The following is a 17,449-nucleotide window of genomic DNA, read 5'->3' as shown; positions in this document are numbered from 1 at the left end:
ATGAGCAGGTCGAGAAGCAGCTAGGAGCAGGTCCAGGAGCAGCTAGGAGCAGGTCCAGGAGCAGCTAGGAGCAGGTCCAGAAGCAGCTAGGAGCAGGTCCAGGACCAGGTCCAGGAGCAGGTCCAGGAGCAGCTCCAGGAGCAGGTCCAGGAGCAGCTCCAGGAGCAGGTCCAGGAGCAGCTCCATGAGCAGGTCGAGAAGCAGCTAGGAGCAGGTCCAGGAGCAGCTAGGAGCAGATCCAGGAGCAGCTAGGAGCAGGTCCAGGACCAGGTCCAGGAGCAGGTCCAGGAGCAGCTCCAGGAGCAGGTCCAGGAGCAGCTCCATGAGCAGGTCGAGAAGCAGCTAGGAGCAGGTCCAGGAGCAGCTAGGAGCAGGTCCAGGAGCAGCTAGGAGCAGGTCCAGAAGCAGCTAGGAGCAGGTACAGGAGCAGCTCCATGAGCAGGTCCAGGAGCAGCTCCAGGAGCAGGTCCAGGAGCAGCTAGGAGCAGGTCCAGGAGCAGCTCCATGAGCAGGTCGAAAAGCAGCTAGGAGCAGGTCCAGGAGCAGCTCCAGGAGCAGGTCGAAAAGCAGCTAGGAGCAGGTCCAGGAGCAGCTAGGAGCAGGTCCAGAAGCAGCTAGGAGCAGGTCCAGGACCAGGTCCAGGAGCAGGTCCAGGAGCAGCTCCAGGAGCAGGTCCAGGAGCAGCTAGGAGCAGGTCCAGGAGCAGCTCCATGAGCAGGTCGAAAAGCAGCTAGGAGCAGGTCCAGGAGCAGCTCCAGGAGCAGGTCCAGGAGCAGCTAGGAGCAGGTCCAGAAGCAGCTAGGAGCAGGTCCAGGAGCAGGTCCAGAAGCAGCTAGGAGCAGCTCCATGAGCTGGTCGAGAAGCAGCTAGGAGCAGGTCCAGAAGCAGCTAGGAGCAGGTCCAGGAGCAGCTTGGAGCAGGTCCAGAAGCAGCAAGGAGCAGCTCCATGAGCTGGTCGAGAAGCAGCTAGGAGCAGGTCCAGAAGCAGGTCCAGAAGCAGCTAGGAGCAGCTCCAGAAGCAGCTAGGAGCAGGTCCAGAAGCAGCTAGGAGCAGGTCCAGGAGCAGCTCCAGGAGCAGCTCCAGGAGCAGGTCCAGGAGCAGGTCCAGAAGCAGCTAGGAGCAGGTCCAGGAGCAGCTCCAGGAGCAGGTCCAGAAGCAGCTCCAGGAGCAGGTCCAGGAGCAGCTCCAGGAGCAGGTCCAGGAGCAGGTCCAGAAGCAGGTCCAGAAGCAGCTAGGAGCAGGTCCAGGAGCAGGTCGAGAAGCAGGTCCAGAAGCAGCTAGGAGCAGGTCCAGGAGCAGGTCCAGAAGCAGCTAGGAGCAGGTCCAGAAGCAGCTAGGAGCAGGTCCAGGAGCAGGTCCAGAAGCAGCTAGGAGCAGGTCCAGGAGCAGGTCCAGAAGCAGCTAGGAGCAGGTCCAGAAGCAGCTAGGAGCAGGTCCAGGAGCAGGTCCAGGAGCAGGTCCAGGAGCAGGTCCAGAAGCAGCTCCAGGAGCAGGTCCAGAAGCAGCTAGGAGCAGGTCCAGAAGCAGCTAGGAGCAGGTCCAGGAGCAGCTCCAGGAGCAGGTCCAGAAGCAGCTAGGAGCAGCTCCATGAGCTGGTCGAGAAGCAGCTAGGAGCAGGTCCAGAAGCAGCTAGGAGCAGGTCCAGGAGCAGCTTGGAGCAGGTCCAGAAGCAGCAAGGAGCAGCTCCATGAGCTGGTCGAGAAGCAGCTAGGAGCAGGTCCAGAAGCAGGTCCAGAAGCAGCTAGGAGCAGCTCCAGAAGCAGCTAGGAGCAGGTCCAGAAGCAGCTAGGAGCAGGTCCAGGAGCAGGTCCAGAAGCAGCTAGGAGCAGGTCCAGAAGCAGCTAGGAGCAGCTCCATGAGCTGGTCGAGAAGCAGCTAGGAGCAGGTCCAGAAGCAGCTAGGAGCAGGTCCAGGAGCAGCTTGGAGCAGGTCCAGAAGCAGCAAGGAGCAGCTCCATGAGCTGGTCGAGAAGCAGCTAGGAGCAGGTCCAGAAGCAGCTAGGAGCAGCTCCAGAAGCAGCTAGGAGCAGGTCCAGAAGCAGCTAGGAGCAGGTCCAGGAGCAGGTCCAGAAACAGCTCCAGGAGCAGGGCGAGAAGTAGCTAGGAGCAGGTCCAGGAGCAGCTCCAGAAGCAGGGCGAGAAGCAGGTCCAGAAGCAGCTCCAGGAGCAGGTCCAGGAGCAGGTCGAGAAGCAGGTCCAGAAGCAGCTCCAGGAGCAGGTCCAGGAGCAGGTCGAGAAGCAGGTCCAGAAGCAGCTCCAGGAGCAGGTCCAGGAGCAGGTCCAGGAGCAGGTCCAGAAGCAGCTAGGAGCAGGTCCAGGAGCAGCACCACGAGCAGGTCCAGAAGCAGCTAGGAGCAGCTCCAGAAGCAGCTAGGAGCAGGTCCAGGAGCAGCTCCAGGAGCAGGTCGAGAAGCAGCTAAGAGCAGGTCCAGGAGCAGCTAGGAGCAGGTCCAGGAGCAGGTCCAGAAGCAGCTAGGAGCAGCTCCAGGAGCAGCTAGGAGCAGGTCCAGAAGCAGCTAGGAGCAGGTCCAGGAGCAGGTCCAGAAACAGCTCCAGGAGCAGGGCGAGAAGTAGCTAGGAGCAGGTCCAGGAGCAGCTCCAGAAGCAGGGCGAGAAGCAGGTCCAGAAGCAGCTCCAGGAGCAGGTCCAGGAGCAGGTCGAGAAGCAGGTCCAGAAGCAGCTCCAGGAGCAGGTCCAGGAGCAGGTCCAGGAGCAGGTCCAGAAGCAGCTAGGAGCAGGTCCAGGAGCAGCACCAGGAGCAGGTCCAGAAGCAGCTAGGAGCAGCTCCAGAAGCAGCTAGGAGCAGGTCCAGGAGCAGCTCCAGGAGCAGGTCGAGAAGCAGCTAAGAGCAGGTCCAGGAGCAGCTAGGAGCAGGTCCAGGAGCAGGTCCAGAAGCAGCTAGGAGCAGGTCCAGGAGCAGCTCCAGGAGCAGGTCCAGAAGGAGCTCCAGGAGCAGGTCCAGAAGCAGCTAGGAGCAGGTCCAGGAGCAGCTCCAGGAGCAGGTCCAGGAGCAGGTCCAGAAGCAGCTTTGGAGCAGGTCCATGAGCAGGTCGAGAAGCAGGTCCAGAAGCAGGTCCAGGAGCAGGTCGAGAAGCAGGTCCAGAAGCAGGGCGAGAAGCAGCTAGGAGCAGGTCCAGAAGCAGCTAGGAGCAGCTCCAGGAGCAGGTCCAAAAGCAGCTCCAGGACCAGCTCCAGAAGCAGCTAGGAGCAGGTTCAGGAGCATCTCCAGGAGCAGGTCCAGGAGCATCTCCAGGAGCATCTCCAGGAGCAGGGCGAGAAGCAGGTCCAGGAGCAGCTCCAGGAGCAGGTCCAGGAGCATCTCCAGGAGCAGGTCCAGGAGCAGGTCCAGGAGCATCTCCAGGAGCAGGGCGAGAAGCAGGTCCAGGAGCAGCTCCAGGAGCAGGTCCAGAAGCAGCTAGGAGCAGGTACAGGAGCAGCTCCAGGAGCAGGTCCAGAAGGAGCTCCATGAGCAGGTCCAGAAGCAGCTAGGAGCAGGTCCTGGAGCAGCTCCAGGAGCAGGTCCAGAAGCAGCTCCAGGAGCAGGTCCAGAAGCAGCTCCAGGAGCAGGTCCAGAAGCAGCTCCAGGAGCAGGTCCAGGAGCAGCTCCAGGAGCAGGTCCAGAAGGAGCTCCAGGAGCAGGTCCAGAAGCAGCTAGGAGCAGGTCCAGGACCAGCTCCAGGAGCAGGTCCAGAAGCAGCTAGGAGCAGGTACAGGAGCAGCTCCATGAGCAGGTCCAGCAGCAGGTCCAGGAGCATCTCCAGGAGCAGGGCGAGAAGCAGGTCCAGGAGCAGGTCCAGAAGCAGCTAGGAGCAGGTCCAAAAGCAGCTCCAGGACCAGCTCCAGAAGCAGCTAGGAGCAGGTACAGGAGCAGCTCCAGGAGCAGGTCCAGAAGGAGCTCCAGGAGCAGGTCCAGAAGCAGCTAGGAGCAGGTCCAGGAGCAGCTCCAGGAGCAGGTCCAGAAGGAGCTCCATGAGCAGGGCGAGAAGCAGCTAGGAGCAGGTCCTGGAGCAGCTCCAGGAGCAGGTCCAGAAGCAGCTCCATGAGCAGGGCGAGAAGCAGCTAGGAGCAGGTACAGGAGCAGGTCGAGAAGCAGGTCCAGAAGCAGCTAGGAGCAGGTACAGGAGCAGGTCCAGAAGCAGCTAGGAGCAGGTCCAGAAGCAGCTCCATGAGCAGGTCCAGGAGCAGGTCCAGAAGCAGCTAGGAGCAGGTACAGGAGCAGCTCCAGGAGCAGGTCCAGAAGCAGCTCCAGGAGCAGGTCCAGAAGCAGCTAGGAGCAGGTCCAGGAGCAGCTCCAGGAGCAGGTCCAGAAGGTGCTCCAGGAGCAGGTCCAGAAGCAGCTAGGAGCAGGTCCTGGAGCAGCTCCAGGAGCAGGTCCAGAAGCAGCTCCAGGAGCAGGTCCAGAAGCAGCTAGGAGCAGGTCCTGGAGCAGCTCCAGGAGCAGGTCCAGAAGCAGCTAGGAGCAGGTCCAGGAGCAGCTCCAGGACCAGCTCCAGAAGCAGCTAGGAGCAGGTACAGGAGCAGCTCCAGGAGCAGGTCCAGAAGCAGCTCCAGGACCAGCTCCAGAAGCAGCTAGGAGCAGGTACAGGAGCAGCTCCAGGAGCAGGTCCAGAAGCAGCTCCAGGAGCAGGTCCAGAAGCAGCTAGGAGCAGGTCCAGGAGCAGCTCCAGGAGCAGGTCCAGAAGGTGCTCCAGGAGCAGGTCCAGAAGCAGCTAGGAGCAGGTCCTGGAGCAGCTCCAGGAGCAGGTCCAGAAGCAGCTAGGAGCAGGTCCAGGAGCAGCTCCAGGAGCAGGTCCAGAAGGAGCTCCAGGAGCAGGTCCAGAAGCAGCTAGGAGCAGGTCCAGGACCAGCTCCAGGAGCAGGTCCAGAAGCAGCTAGGAGCAGGTACAGGAGCAGCTCCATGAGCAGGTCCAGGAGCAGGTCCAGAAGCATCTAGGAGCAGGTCCATGAGCAGGTCGAGAAGCAGGTCCAGAAGCAGGTCCAGGAGCAGGTCGAGAAGCAGGTCCAGAAGCAGATAGGAGCAGGTCCAGAAGCAGCTCCATGAGCAGGTCCAGGAGCAGGTCCAGAAGCATCTAGGAGCAGGTCCATGAGCAGGTCGAGAAGCAGGTCCAGAAGCAGGTCCAGGAGCAGGTCGAGAAGCAGGTCCAGAAGCAGATAGGAGCAGGTCCAGAAGCAGCTAGGAGCAGGTCCAGGAGCATCTCCAGGAGCAGGGCGAGAAGCAGCTAGGAGCAGGTCCAGGAGCAGGTCCAGGAGCAGCTCCAGGAGCAGGTCCAGGAGCATCTCCAGGAGCAGGTCCAGAAGCAGCGAGGAGCAGGTCCAGGAGCATCTCCAGGAGCAGGGCGAGAAGCAGGTCCAGAAGCAGCTCCAGGAGCAGGTCCAGAAGCAGCTAGGAGCAGCTCCAGGAGCAGGTCCAAAAGCAGCTCCAGGAGCAGCTCCAGAAGCAGCTAGGAGCAGGTCCAGGAGCAGGTCCAGAAGCAGGTCCAGAAGCAGGGCGAGAAGCAGGTCCAGAAGCAGCTCCAGGAGCAGGTCCAGAAGCAGCTAGGAGCAGGTCCAGGAGCAGGTCCAGAAGCAGGTCCAGAAGCAGGGCGAGAAGCAGGTCCAGAAGCAGCTCCAGGAGCAGGTCCAGGAGCAGGTTCAGGAGCATCTCCAGGAGCAGGGCGAGAAGCAGGTCCAGGAGCAGGTCCAGGAGCAGGTCCAGAAGCAGCTCCAGGAGCAGCTCCAGGACCAGCTCCAGAAGCAGCTAGGAGCAGGTCCAGGAGCATCTCCAGGAGCAGGGCGAGAAGCAGGTCCAGAAGCAGCTCCAGGAGCAGGTCCAGAAGCAGCAAGGAGCAGGTCCAGGAGCAGGTCCAGAAGCAGGTCCAGAAGCAGGGCGAGAAGCAGGTCCAGAAGCAGCTCCAGGAGCAGGTCCAGGAGCAGGTTCAGGAGCATCTCCAGGAGCAGGGCGAGAAGCAGGTCCAGGAGCAGGTCCAGGAGCATCTTCAGGAGCAGGGCGAGAAGCAGGTCCAGGAGCAGGTCCAGGAGCATCTCCAGGAGCAGGGCGAGAAGCAGGTCCAGGAGCAGGTCCAGGAGCAGCTCCAGGACCAGCTTTCCTTAAAAACAAAAAATGGGAAATTTCTTAAAATATTTTGTTTTCCCCGGATATATGTAGCTAGAAAGATTCGCCTGTTGATGCTGATCAAGAATGTATATAGTTTATAGTAGTTAGAAACGACTCCTTCACCTAGTTTTAAGCTTCTGATTGAAGGTGCAATACCATTTTTTAATCGATATTACCTAAATTTTTTATGGAAATTTTTTCGCCTAATCAAAATTTGAAAAACGTATAACTAAGCCAAAAATGGATAATTTTCAATTCGGAAAGCGTTCGTGTGCTAATTTTAAGTAGCTTAATTAAACTGCATACTCCATTTAATGTGTGAATTTTTATCCGATTTTTAAAAATTTTAACGATTTTAAGCTTAGTTATGATCCATTTCCGATACGATCTTTTTGTTTATATACAAACTGGAAGGCTTCCCTAGTTTAGTTCCCTTTCCTGTTTTTATTTATTTAGTTTGTAAACTGATTGTTGTTTATATACACTTGGTTTTCGGTTTGGTTAGTGTTGCAAAATGCTTTTAAAAGCATAATGCGTTGTCCTTCTCAATCCCTTAAAGCCAGTCGCCTCTTAGTCCGTTGTCCAAGTCCGAGTTCCTTGGCACCGCCTCATGCCACCGAGAAATGCAATGCCACAGCCATGTTGCTGCCATTTGTCTCAGCCGTCGCATTGTGGAAGTTGCACACGAGAGTTGCTGCTGTCCGACGGACAAACAAAAGAGACAGATAAACTGATTGACAGATGAACAGGGCGAGCGAGATGGCAACACTGCACTTAATGGGGTGGATCTAGGTCGGGGATGGGGTAGAAATAGTGGGAGGGTGGGGGGCGGTGCTGTTTGACATTTGCTGTCATTGTCACAACGTCGGCGACAGTTGCTGATGTTGCCATGTTGCAGTGTTGCTGCTGCAGCTGCTGTTGGTGTTGCTGTTGCTGTTGCTGTTGGTGTTGCTGTTGGTGTTGCTGTTGGTGTTGCTGTTGCTGTTGGTGTTGCTGCTGCTGCTGTTGGTGTTGCTGTTGCTGTTGGTGTTGCTGTTGCTGTTGGTGTTGCTGCTTCAGTTGACCAACCAACCAACCGACCGGCCGCCTGCCGTTGCTTTGTGCAATTGCCTGTTGTTTGGCTACACTGGGATGAAATACTACCCATAATATATATACATATATAAATAACTATATTCATTTACTATTTCGATTGTTGTTGGTTTCTAGAAAAATTTCTTTGTAAATCTATAATTTTTTCCAAGTAACTTGTTTTTCTTCTATTTCAAAATTCTTTTTGAAATATTTCTCTCAGTGTCAAGGACCTAGGCACCTCTTCTATGTGGGCACTCCGGCTGACCGCCAATGGGGTAACGCCTTTGTCTCTGCGGTCGCCTGCTTATTGGGGATTGTTGTGGAGTGACCGACCACCGCCTTTCACCTGTCCACCTGTCCACCTGTTCACCTGTCTCCACCTGTCACCAAAGCCCAGCTTCCCTGTTTGCTGCACATTCCAATCGATTGTCACAATAAACAAACAAACAGGAGAAGCTGCAGCAGCAGCAGCAGCAGCAGCAGCAGCAAGTAGTAAAAGTATTTCATAAAATATTTACATTGTTGTATTCCATTGCTGCTGCTGCTGCTGCTGCCAATACATTTAACCATTTGTTTATTTGTTGATTCTGCTCTGGTGTCTCCTTGATTGATTTTGTATTAATTAAGGCCAAGAGTTGGTGTTTTTCTTCAATTTAAATACAAATTGTGGGCTTAAGTAAAGAAGAAATTATGTCAGAGCATAGTTACATAGATTTTATAAAAGAAACTTTTATTAATATTAATTCAAGATATATATATATATAACAAAGAAACTCATAGAAAATTTTGCTTTTCCTTTTTACAGATTCGCCAGCGCCAAAACGGAAGCGGAAGTGACGCTGCCTCTGTGAGAGCCTAGGCAGGCAGCAGGCAGGAACAAAGTTGGACAGGCGGACAAACGGTTGAATAATGCAAATTAAAACACAATAAAATGTAAAACACACAGACACACACTCACACACACCAACAGGCGCCAACTGGAGCAAAAAAGCTATACAACAACAGAAACAACAAATAGAGAAAATAGAAAAGAAAAGTAGGCGAAACGGTTGACATGCCCCAAAAAAAAGGAAAAGGAACGAACGAAGAAGGAAAACAATGCGCGTGGCGACAACTTTTCCACTGAATTTGATTTGATTTGAGCGGCCAGACACGGAATAAGTATACGCTGCGTATGCGCGATATACCTATATACATGCATATATATCTAGATATATATATAAATATATATATCAGAGAGACTGACTGAGTGTGTAGAGCTGAGAGCTGAGCCGAGTTGGAAAATTTGCATAACTTTGCTGGCGTGGCATAAACATCAAAAACAAATTGCAAGTAACAAAAGGAAACGGTCATAAAAAGGCGCCAGCCTCGTAAAAAAAAATATATATATATATATATATTTACAAAATACAAGAACAACACAACACAACCCACTCCTCTCCTCTCGCTCTGTCTCTCTGTCTCTGTGTGTCCTTCCTTCATTGGTGAAATTAATTTATGCAGCAAATCAAATACAAATAGGAAAAAGTATAAAAGTAATCGTAAGCATAAAACAATTAAGGACACGCTGGCAAAGAACCAGAAAAGTGCAAGTCAATATACGTGAGAAAACGTAGCAAAAGCAGACTTTTGGGGCCAACTTGGGGTCAACTTTGGGCATCCCTAACAGAAAGAGAGAGAGAGAGAGAGAGATAAGAGGGAGAGAGAGAGAGTCAGCATAGCCGGGTATAGCCAAGGGTTGCCTATAAATGTACCAGGACAGCGGCTGCAACAGCAGTAGCAGTCGACGCGGCAGCAGCAGTGCAGCATCTACAGCAGCAGCAACTGCAACAGGACCAGCAGCAGCAGCAGCAACAGGATCAGCAGCAGCAGCAACACCAACTCCTACTGCAGCAACAGCAGCAACTGGTACCAGCAGCAGTGACGAGGACACGCTAGAGACTCTCACGATCATAACCACCACCATAACCGAGACCGAAATCCATGCGGCTGCAACCACAGCAACCACAACGACCACAACGGTTATAGCCGGCGGCGGTGGAGGCGGTACAGCAAGCACAGTGACCACTGGAGCAGGATCTACAGCAGTTACAGGTGTTGCAGCTGTAGAAGCAGCAACAGCAGCAGCAGCAACAGCAGCAGCAGCAACAGCAGCAGCAGCAACAGCAGCAGCAGCAGCATTGCTACTCGCCACCAGCGACATCGACGACAGCAGCCAGGTGGAGAGCGAGGATAGTGAAGAGTGTGAATACGTAGAGATCCACGAGGGTTCCTCTCTAAGTAGCAGCACCAGTGGCCATGCGGCACTGCAACGCAGTGGCCACCAGGAACATCAACACCATCACAATCAACAACAACAATTGCAATTGCAATTGCAGCAGGCGGATGTGCGACTGTTGCGCAAGATCGGTTATATTGCATCGCGGGTACGTTATTTATCCAAATTTTACGGTGACTTTCGTCTGGTGAATCCATACAGTGCCCGAAGGCAGCGGCGACAGCTGCAGGAGATCCTGTTGCGTCACTCGATCTTTGATCCGGGCAAGGAGCACCAGAGGGCCATTGTATTGGCAGCGGCCACGGCGGCCATAGCGGGGCCCCTGGCAGCGCTTGCAGCGGGAACAGGAGCAGCAGCAGGAGCAATTACAGCAGCAGCAGCAGCAGATTGTGTCAGCAGCAGTAGCAACAACAGCATAGAGGCAGTGAGTAGCAGTGAACTGGAGGAGCACGATCAGGATCAGCTAGCAGAAAAGAGCCCCGAGCAGCAGGACGAGGACGAGGAGGAACTAGAGGCGGAGACGGAGCAGCAACAGGCGCAACCCGTTATTGCCGTGACCACCACATCGACCACCGTGCGCCGGAAATCCTCGAGCAGTTCCACCATTAGCGGTACGGCCACTGTTTCCGGTTCCGTTTCGGTTTCGGCCAGTGCCTCGCAATCCTTTTGCTCCAATTCACCGATAGCTCTGCTTGAAGAGTTGCTTATACAGTTTTACGAGGAACAAGAGCAGCAGCATCGCATCAGGCAACAGCAGCAGCAGCAAGTGCCACCAAGTTGCAGCTTACAGCTGACTGCCAGCGATACTACCACCACTAATAATAACAATAATAACAACAATAATAACAACAATTGCAACAGCCTACAGAACAACAACAACATGTCCACATCAATGTCGAATATGGCCAGCAGTGTGCAAACCACCAGCGATCCACAACAGCAACAGCAGCAGCAGCAACAGCCACCAGTCACACCCATAGCCTCCAGCTCGGGTTCCATTTCCGTTACCGGAATCGGGATTGCCTCAACCGGAGCACAGCCAAGTATCAATAATCCAAGTAGCAACATGCAACAGCAGCAGCAACAGCAACAGCAGCAGCAGAAGCAACATCTGCAGCAACATTCGTTGCAACACTTGGCATTGACAGCCCCAGATGCCGGTGATAATCCACGCCGAAGGCGGGCCAGTGACTGTTCCGCTGTCCAGGCAGCCCTCCAGAATCAGCTGCACTGCATCACGTTGAAGAACAACAATTGTGCCGCTGGCAAGGCGTTACCCTTCCATCGCGGCAGTTGTGGTGCGGCAGGAGAGCATTTGCTGGCCGCCAATTCGATAGCCAACAGAGCCACCATTATACTGAGTAAATCCTGCAGCAATGTGGATGGTGATGGCATTGGCATAGGCATAGGTGGAGGTGGTGGAGGAGGAACTGGTCACAACAAGCTGAGAGCCAGTGCCACCGATATCGAGTCGAATGCTCTAAATGGTGCCAGAGATGCCATGGCCATGGCAAATGCCTCGAATAATGGTAATGGGAATGGAAACGGGAATGGAAATGGTAATGGAAATGGAAATGGAAATGGAAATGGAAATGGGAACAATGGCAACAACGAGTACAGCATTCTGCAGCTGAACAACACGATCATTCAGTGTCACTTCAACGACGATGACTTTCGCGCCCTGGTCAAGGATCTTAAGCGCAAGGTCGAGTACACGGAGCGCATGAATTGGTTATGTGAGTAGAACTTGGAATATATATATTATATAGTTATAAAATCATGAAGGAATTCGAAAATGGGGATAATTGATAGGTTTTCCTATTTGATAACCCAGAAACTAGCTTTTAGAATGATCTGAAAATTGGTATAGAAGATTATTGATAGGTTTCGGGCTTATAAAAATGATTATAAGCTTTGAAAGATCGGAAATTTTAAAAACCTATAACTATTGATAGATATTCTTACTATCAAGATGATTATAAATGTGACATTATCTTTATAACTGATCTGAAAATTGGTATACAGGCTCATTTATAGATTTGGGTCTTATAAATGCGATTATCAGGAAATCAAGCCTTTAAATGATTTTAAAATAGGGATAATATATTAAATATACATTTCAATTTCATATAAATGCTTAAAACTGAGAAACATACGGACCTTTTGACAGATCCTTAACTTATAATGACGATTGTAACCAAGAAACCAGTTCCTTGAATGATATTAAAAACCCTAATCAAAATGTATAAGTATGATAGAATATATCTTAAAATTGGTATATATATAAATCAGAGAAATACATAACAAATGTCCTAATATATATCTCTAAATGGGTATATATTTATAGTGTGAAATACAAAACAATTTTCCTACCTTTGTTAACTTTATTCTATTACAAAAACCCATCTTAAACTGTTAACCTTTGAACCGATCAAAGTATCCAGCTTTGAGTCTTTTTTCCCTGTGTTATTTTACTTGGGCAAAAAGTAATTCCCTGTTTAGTTAACTAATTCGATTACATTCCGCCTAATTCGCTTAACGTGGATAGCATTTTGCCGCGAAAACTGCCATGCGGCAATTACTCACTCTCCGGGAGATATTATTCCCGGCACTTATTTGACCGAAATAATTGATGGAACCCCCGGAACTTAACCCCCCCGGAAAAACCAACCCCCTCTGACAAATGGGCCAAAATGGTCAAGTGTTTTCACATTGACGTTGGCTTTTCCAACCCCGTTATTTTACCGTACTTTTCCTGCCGTACTTTTCCCCCATCATGTGTAATCGCCTCAAATGAGGCATGAGCGAATGCAACAATGGAATGGAATCAAATGGACAAATTTAAATGCAACTACAATGGAATGGAAAAATCGTTTCAAAACGCTGCACAAATGCTGCTTCAAAGCAGGAAAAGTGGGGAAAGAGCTTTTCCTGTGCCCAGTCGGTGGGGAGGGGGGCGTTGTGAAATATTTAATTCAATGGCCGGGGCCATGGCGGTGGCAGGAAGCATTTTCAGTTTTCCATTTTCTGTTTTATATATATATATATAGAGATATATATATTTTTGTTGTACATTTTGTATTTTTTCCATTTCGCAGCATAAATGCAAAGCCCCCTGAGCCAAAATAAATACCAGCAAAAGCTGCAAATGAATATCTTATGAATGCAACTGGATTAGAATTTGATTGGTTTCGACCTCTGTGAGCTCTCTATCTATCTCACCTGAAATAATCTGGCCAAAAAATATGAGATAAAAATATAGATAATATGGAATATATGATATATCAGATGGCAAGGACACAGATCCTGGCTTAAGCTCCTCTTCGGTTGTAATATGACTTACTTTCCATGTCTTTTTCGCTAGCGATTCCTTCAACGCCTTTGGCACTTTTTTTACGGCAATAAATACGCCCTTTATGTGTACAATGTGTCCCTCGAAACGCAATAAAAAATACAAAACATACAACAAAAAACAAGTGCTTCTGCACTGAGAGAAAAGAGAAAATTAAGCAAAATATGGAAACGACAAGGAAGCTCCTTCTTATAGATTTTATATAGCTTTTAGCTCATGACTTTTTCTAAGCTGCTCAAATTATTCAAAGAACTTCTTTTCACTTCACAATTTATTGACTTAAGGCCATTCTCTGAGTTTCTTAAATTATTTACTTGGAACCCCTTTTCTGCTTTTCTGAAATTATTTAAATTTTTATTAAAAAATTGCATTTATTGTATAACCTAAATTTTCCTTGTAGTGCAAAGTAACTATCACAACTTTGTTCAATGACTTTTAAACAACAAAAAGGAACAAAAATAAAGAAAAAGAAAATATTGTGTTTTGTATTAACATTACGTTTTTCTTCGCCTTAATTTCGCTTCACTTTTAGAGCGTTACTGTATTTTGTTCAAATACATTTTTACACCTTTTCAAGGTATAACAATTTTAGTCAGAAGCCTGAAACTAAGTGAAGGAGTCATTTCCGATCCTATAAATCATATGTATTCTTGATCAGGATCAACAGGAGAATTTTTCTAGCTATATCCGGGCAAAAAAAAATTTTGTTCAGAAAATTCCCATTTGTTTGAAAAAAAAAATTGTCAAAAATTGACAAAATTTTAAATTTTCTAATAATTTAAATTGAGTATGCAGATTTTTTAACCTAATAAAAACTAGCATAAAACTGCTTTCCGAATTAAAATTAATCCTTTTTTAGATGTATTATGAGTTATTTAAAATATGATTTATCCCAAAAAAGTATGCTATAAAAACATCGATTAAAAAATTCATATATTTTAAGCTCACTTTTGAACGATTTCCTAGACGATTCTATAATGAATTTATAAACTTCAAGGGTGTGTAAACTTCGGCTTCCCTTAGTTAGTTATCTTAGTTATTCTGTGTTTAACTTTTGTCCTTGCTTGCAGTTGTTGTCTTAGCATATAAGCTGGTTTTTCCCAGCCATCTTCTGGCATTTTTCCACGCTGTCGCATTTTAAACATTTCAATTAAAAGGACCTCTGTGTGTGTGTTTTTTTTATTATGAGAAAAGGGGAGTGACATACACACGCCTGTTGATTGCCTTCCGTTCAATTGGTTGCTAGCATTTTTCCCCCGCAGCATTTTCCAACACACAGCCATTTTACAGAATTTTCTTTAATCTTTGAAACGCTGCTTACGCGCTTCACCTGACTTTTTGCTGTAATTGTTTTTCATTTTGTTGGGAAACTAAAATTCTTAAAAATATATGAAATGCTTAATTGAATTTCATTTAAAGCGTGACTTGAAATTGAAAGTGAAAGATGAGAGTTTAGGTAATTTAATACTTCTCCAAAAAGATTTCCTTTGCTCTCCTCTAATTATTTACCTAAGACCTTTCTCTGCGTTTCTTAAATTAAGAACTTAACGCCTTTCTATGCTCTTTTTTTACCAGTTACTTAGAGCTATATTTTCTTTATTAATTTCCTCATAAATGCACTCCTTAAAGCTGACTAGATGTTGTCTAGTGTGAATTGGCTTTAACAGATTGTAAATCAAACCACAACAAGGAATCATTTTGAGAAGACGAGGGTGCGGCAAAACAAAACAAAAAAAAAATAAAACGAGGCCAAAGAAACATAAATTGCCTGAAGGCATTTTGAGAAAGAGCCACAAAACGCAAAATGGTCATAAATTCAAAAACCTAAATGGCTTTGGCAATACCGGAATCAAAAGCCTCGACCGCACAACAAACACACACACACACACAACAAAAGGGAAGTGGTTTTGGGTGAGAGGGGGGAAAGAAAGCGCCAAACATAATACAAATGACATATAACAAGAGTCGGGAAATATGTCGGAAATCTACTTGAGACAGTCGCCGAAAAAAGCCAAGCCAAGCTGAACGGCCAAAAGCCATATCAGAGGGAGAGAGCAGGGCTCGAAAGGCACTTAAGGCCAAGGAGTTGGGATAAGGGAAAGTTCTGGCCAAAAAGGACCAAGTCTGAATGCCAGAGACAGAGGGCCAGGCGGAGATGTGACAAAAGGCAAATGGAAAATGGTAAGGAGAATGGCCCAGGATCAGACACAAGGCACAAGGCACAGTCACAGGGCAGGCAGCAAAAATCTAATAATAATAAAATACTTTATTGTTCAGTTAACAATTCAATTGTTTCACTCAACAAGAGACCAAACGACAGCCAGCGACAGATTCAGCTTAAAAGAGGCACTGTGAGAAAAAGTTGGTAAATAAATATATTTATTTCACTAACTCTTAAGGTGTGAGAGATTCTTTTCAATTATAATTCAATATTTTTTTAATATTTGTGTAAGGTATTTATATGTTTCTTTATAGAGGTTTTTTGCACAGTGTTGTTGCTGACACTTACATTAAGTGATAAAGTGTTTGTGCAAATCAAAGCGATTGACGGATTGAATGATTGAATGACTGACTGACTGACTGACTGTTCAAAAGACGTTTCAGAAATCACAAATCAAATCAAAATTTGACCAGTCAGTTTGGCTAAATCAATTGTCAGTCGAAGGACTCCTTGCATCATTATCATTTTCATTACTAGGATCATCATGATCATTTTCATCAGGATAATCCTCTTTTTCATCATCATTTTCATAATTTTCAACTCAGGTTTTACTTTGCTGCACTTGACATTTTGAATGTCGAAGGTTTTTCCTTTCATTTTTGAAAAATGAGTGCCTCTGCCAAGTGAAAAATATTTGCTTAACAAAAGCAAAAATTTAATTCATTTCTATTTTACCTCTATGAGTTTTTCATATACAAATATAATATATATATATAAATAGTTGCCATATATATCTGTCTTGCTAATGAGGCGAGGTCGTGTCCTAATTGAAATTTTCTGCACATTTTGTGTAGCCAAAAAGAGTCGTTTTCTTATTTTCTTTACTCTATTTTTTTTTGTAGATTTTTGCTCCTTCGTGTTTCCATTAATTATAATAACTCACTTGTCGCCAAGTGGCCAAAGGGAGGGGAAAGGGGAAGAGAGAGCCCGGAAAACTGGCAAACGAAAAGCTGGGTGAAATGCACGCAAGGAGACAAGTTTATTTTTGAAGCAACTTCTTAACCACTTTTGCCACAAGTCTGACTACTTTTGTGACTATAATAAATTTATATAACAAATTTAAAAGGTCTTAAGTTAAAGCTAGAGACTTGGAAAAAATGTTTAAATCCTTTTAAATTTTGTTAAAAAATTATGAAATTTAAAGGGAAATGAAATGTTTACATTTTTCTTTAGAATCAAGTTCATATTTTATTTAATATTATTGCATAAATGTCATAAATTAATAAGCAGTAATAACTTTAATTTATTATAAAGACATTTTAAGACAAGACAACCCTTTTTTCTTTGTCTTACTGAAAGGTGACAACCCTGTTGACGGCGAAATAAGAGCTGCACTTCAAGTCCAAATAATATTGTGTGTTTGTTGGAGTGACTGCACAGCAGGTGGTGGTCCCTCTGAATCCTGCTGTGTATATCCAGTAAATATATATCTTTATATATATCTTTATATATATATTTTATCTGGTATCTGGCAAATGCAGCCATCTAGGCAAAAGGGAGGAATGTATTTTATTAAAACGCTGAACAGCGGGAAAATGTCAAAAATTATTTGATATCTCGGCGTTATTCCACCAGTGTTTTGTTTCATTTTTCCGTGTTTTTTTTTTCTGTTTTTCTTCTGGCATGAAAAGCTCTGGGAAAATGCGAAAAACCATAAGGAAAGGATGAAGGATGCTAGGTGGCTCGCTATTTAGGCAGCAGACAAGCGAACAACTTGTCTAAAGTCAAATGCAAAAACAGAGCCAAGCAGCAGCAAAACGGGCCACATAAAAGCAGACAAGTTTGTCGTTTGGTTTTTTGTTTTGTTTCTTTTATATCTCTTTTTTTTGGCAGCCAATGCAGCACAGGTTTGTGTGGGCACTGAGAGAAAAGCCTTGCAGTTTAAGATAAAGTAAGGATTTTTTAGAGTCTTATTTATTAGAATTTATTATGTTTTGAATACGGAATTTATGAAATTATAAAACTTTTCATTATTATTGTTTACTGTGAATTTGAAGAGGTTAGAGCTGCTTTTTGCCCTGGAAAAATTATTTAAAAGTATTTTTAGCCTTTTTCTACGCTTCTCAAGCTTTGTATTTAAAGCCTTTCTGTAGACTTCCCAAATTATTTACTCAAAGTCTTTTCACTGCGCTTAAAAAATTATTAATTAAAGCCTTCATCTGTGCCTCTCAAATGTTGTACTTAGAGCCTTTCTCTACACTTTTCAAAATGATTACTTATTGCCTTTCTATACACTGTGCAAATTATTAATTAGAGCCCTTTTCCGGGCTTTTAAAATTATTATTTTATTATTTTTTATTTATTATTATTTGATTATAAAAAACCTGTGCTTCTTTAATTACATAATTAGAGATGCTTTCTCCCTTCTGAAATGTTGTACTTTGTACACTTGTTCTCCTTTACTTAAATATTTTATCATTCAAAAAGTTC

General features: G+C 46.9%; 1 protein-coding gene and 1 long non-coding RNA gene across 3 annotated transcripts in view; one reads left to right on the top strand and one right to left on the bottom strand.

Annotated features, from left to right (window-relative positions):
* Positions 1-17,449, bottom strand: part of LOC147643179 (uncharacterized) — a 117,580-nt gene that overhangs the window by 36,982 nt on the left and 63,149 nt on the right. The window lies entirely within an intron of this gene.
* Pde9 (phosphodiesterase 9) overlaps positions 1-17,449 on the top strand; it is a 174,248-nt gene that overhangs the window by 102,617 nt on the left and 54,182 nt on the right. The window contains exon 4 of the mRNA XM_086835313.1: positions 7,974-11,182. Within this exon, the coding sequence (XP_086691439.1) occupies positions 8,917-11,182 (2,266 nt within the window). The 5' untranslated portion in view covers positions 7,974-8,916. The remainder of the gene's footprint in view (positions 1-7,973; positions 11,183-17,449) is intronic.

The sequence above is a fragment of the Drosophila serrata genome, unplaced genomic scaffold (genome assembly GCF_035046125.1).
Source record: "Drosophila serrata isolate PLE 108 unplaced genomic scaffold, ASM3504612v1 contig_276, whole genome shotgun sequence".
NCBI lineage: Eukaryota > Metazoa > Arthropoda > Insecta > Diptera > Drosophilidae > Drosophila > Drosophila serrata.
This window is presented reverse-complemented; position numbering and strand designations above follow the sequence as displayed.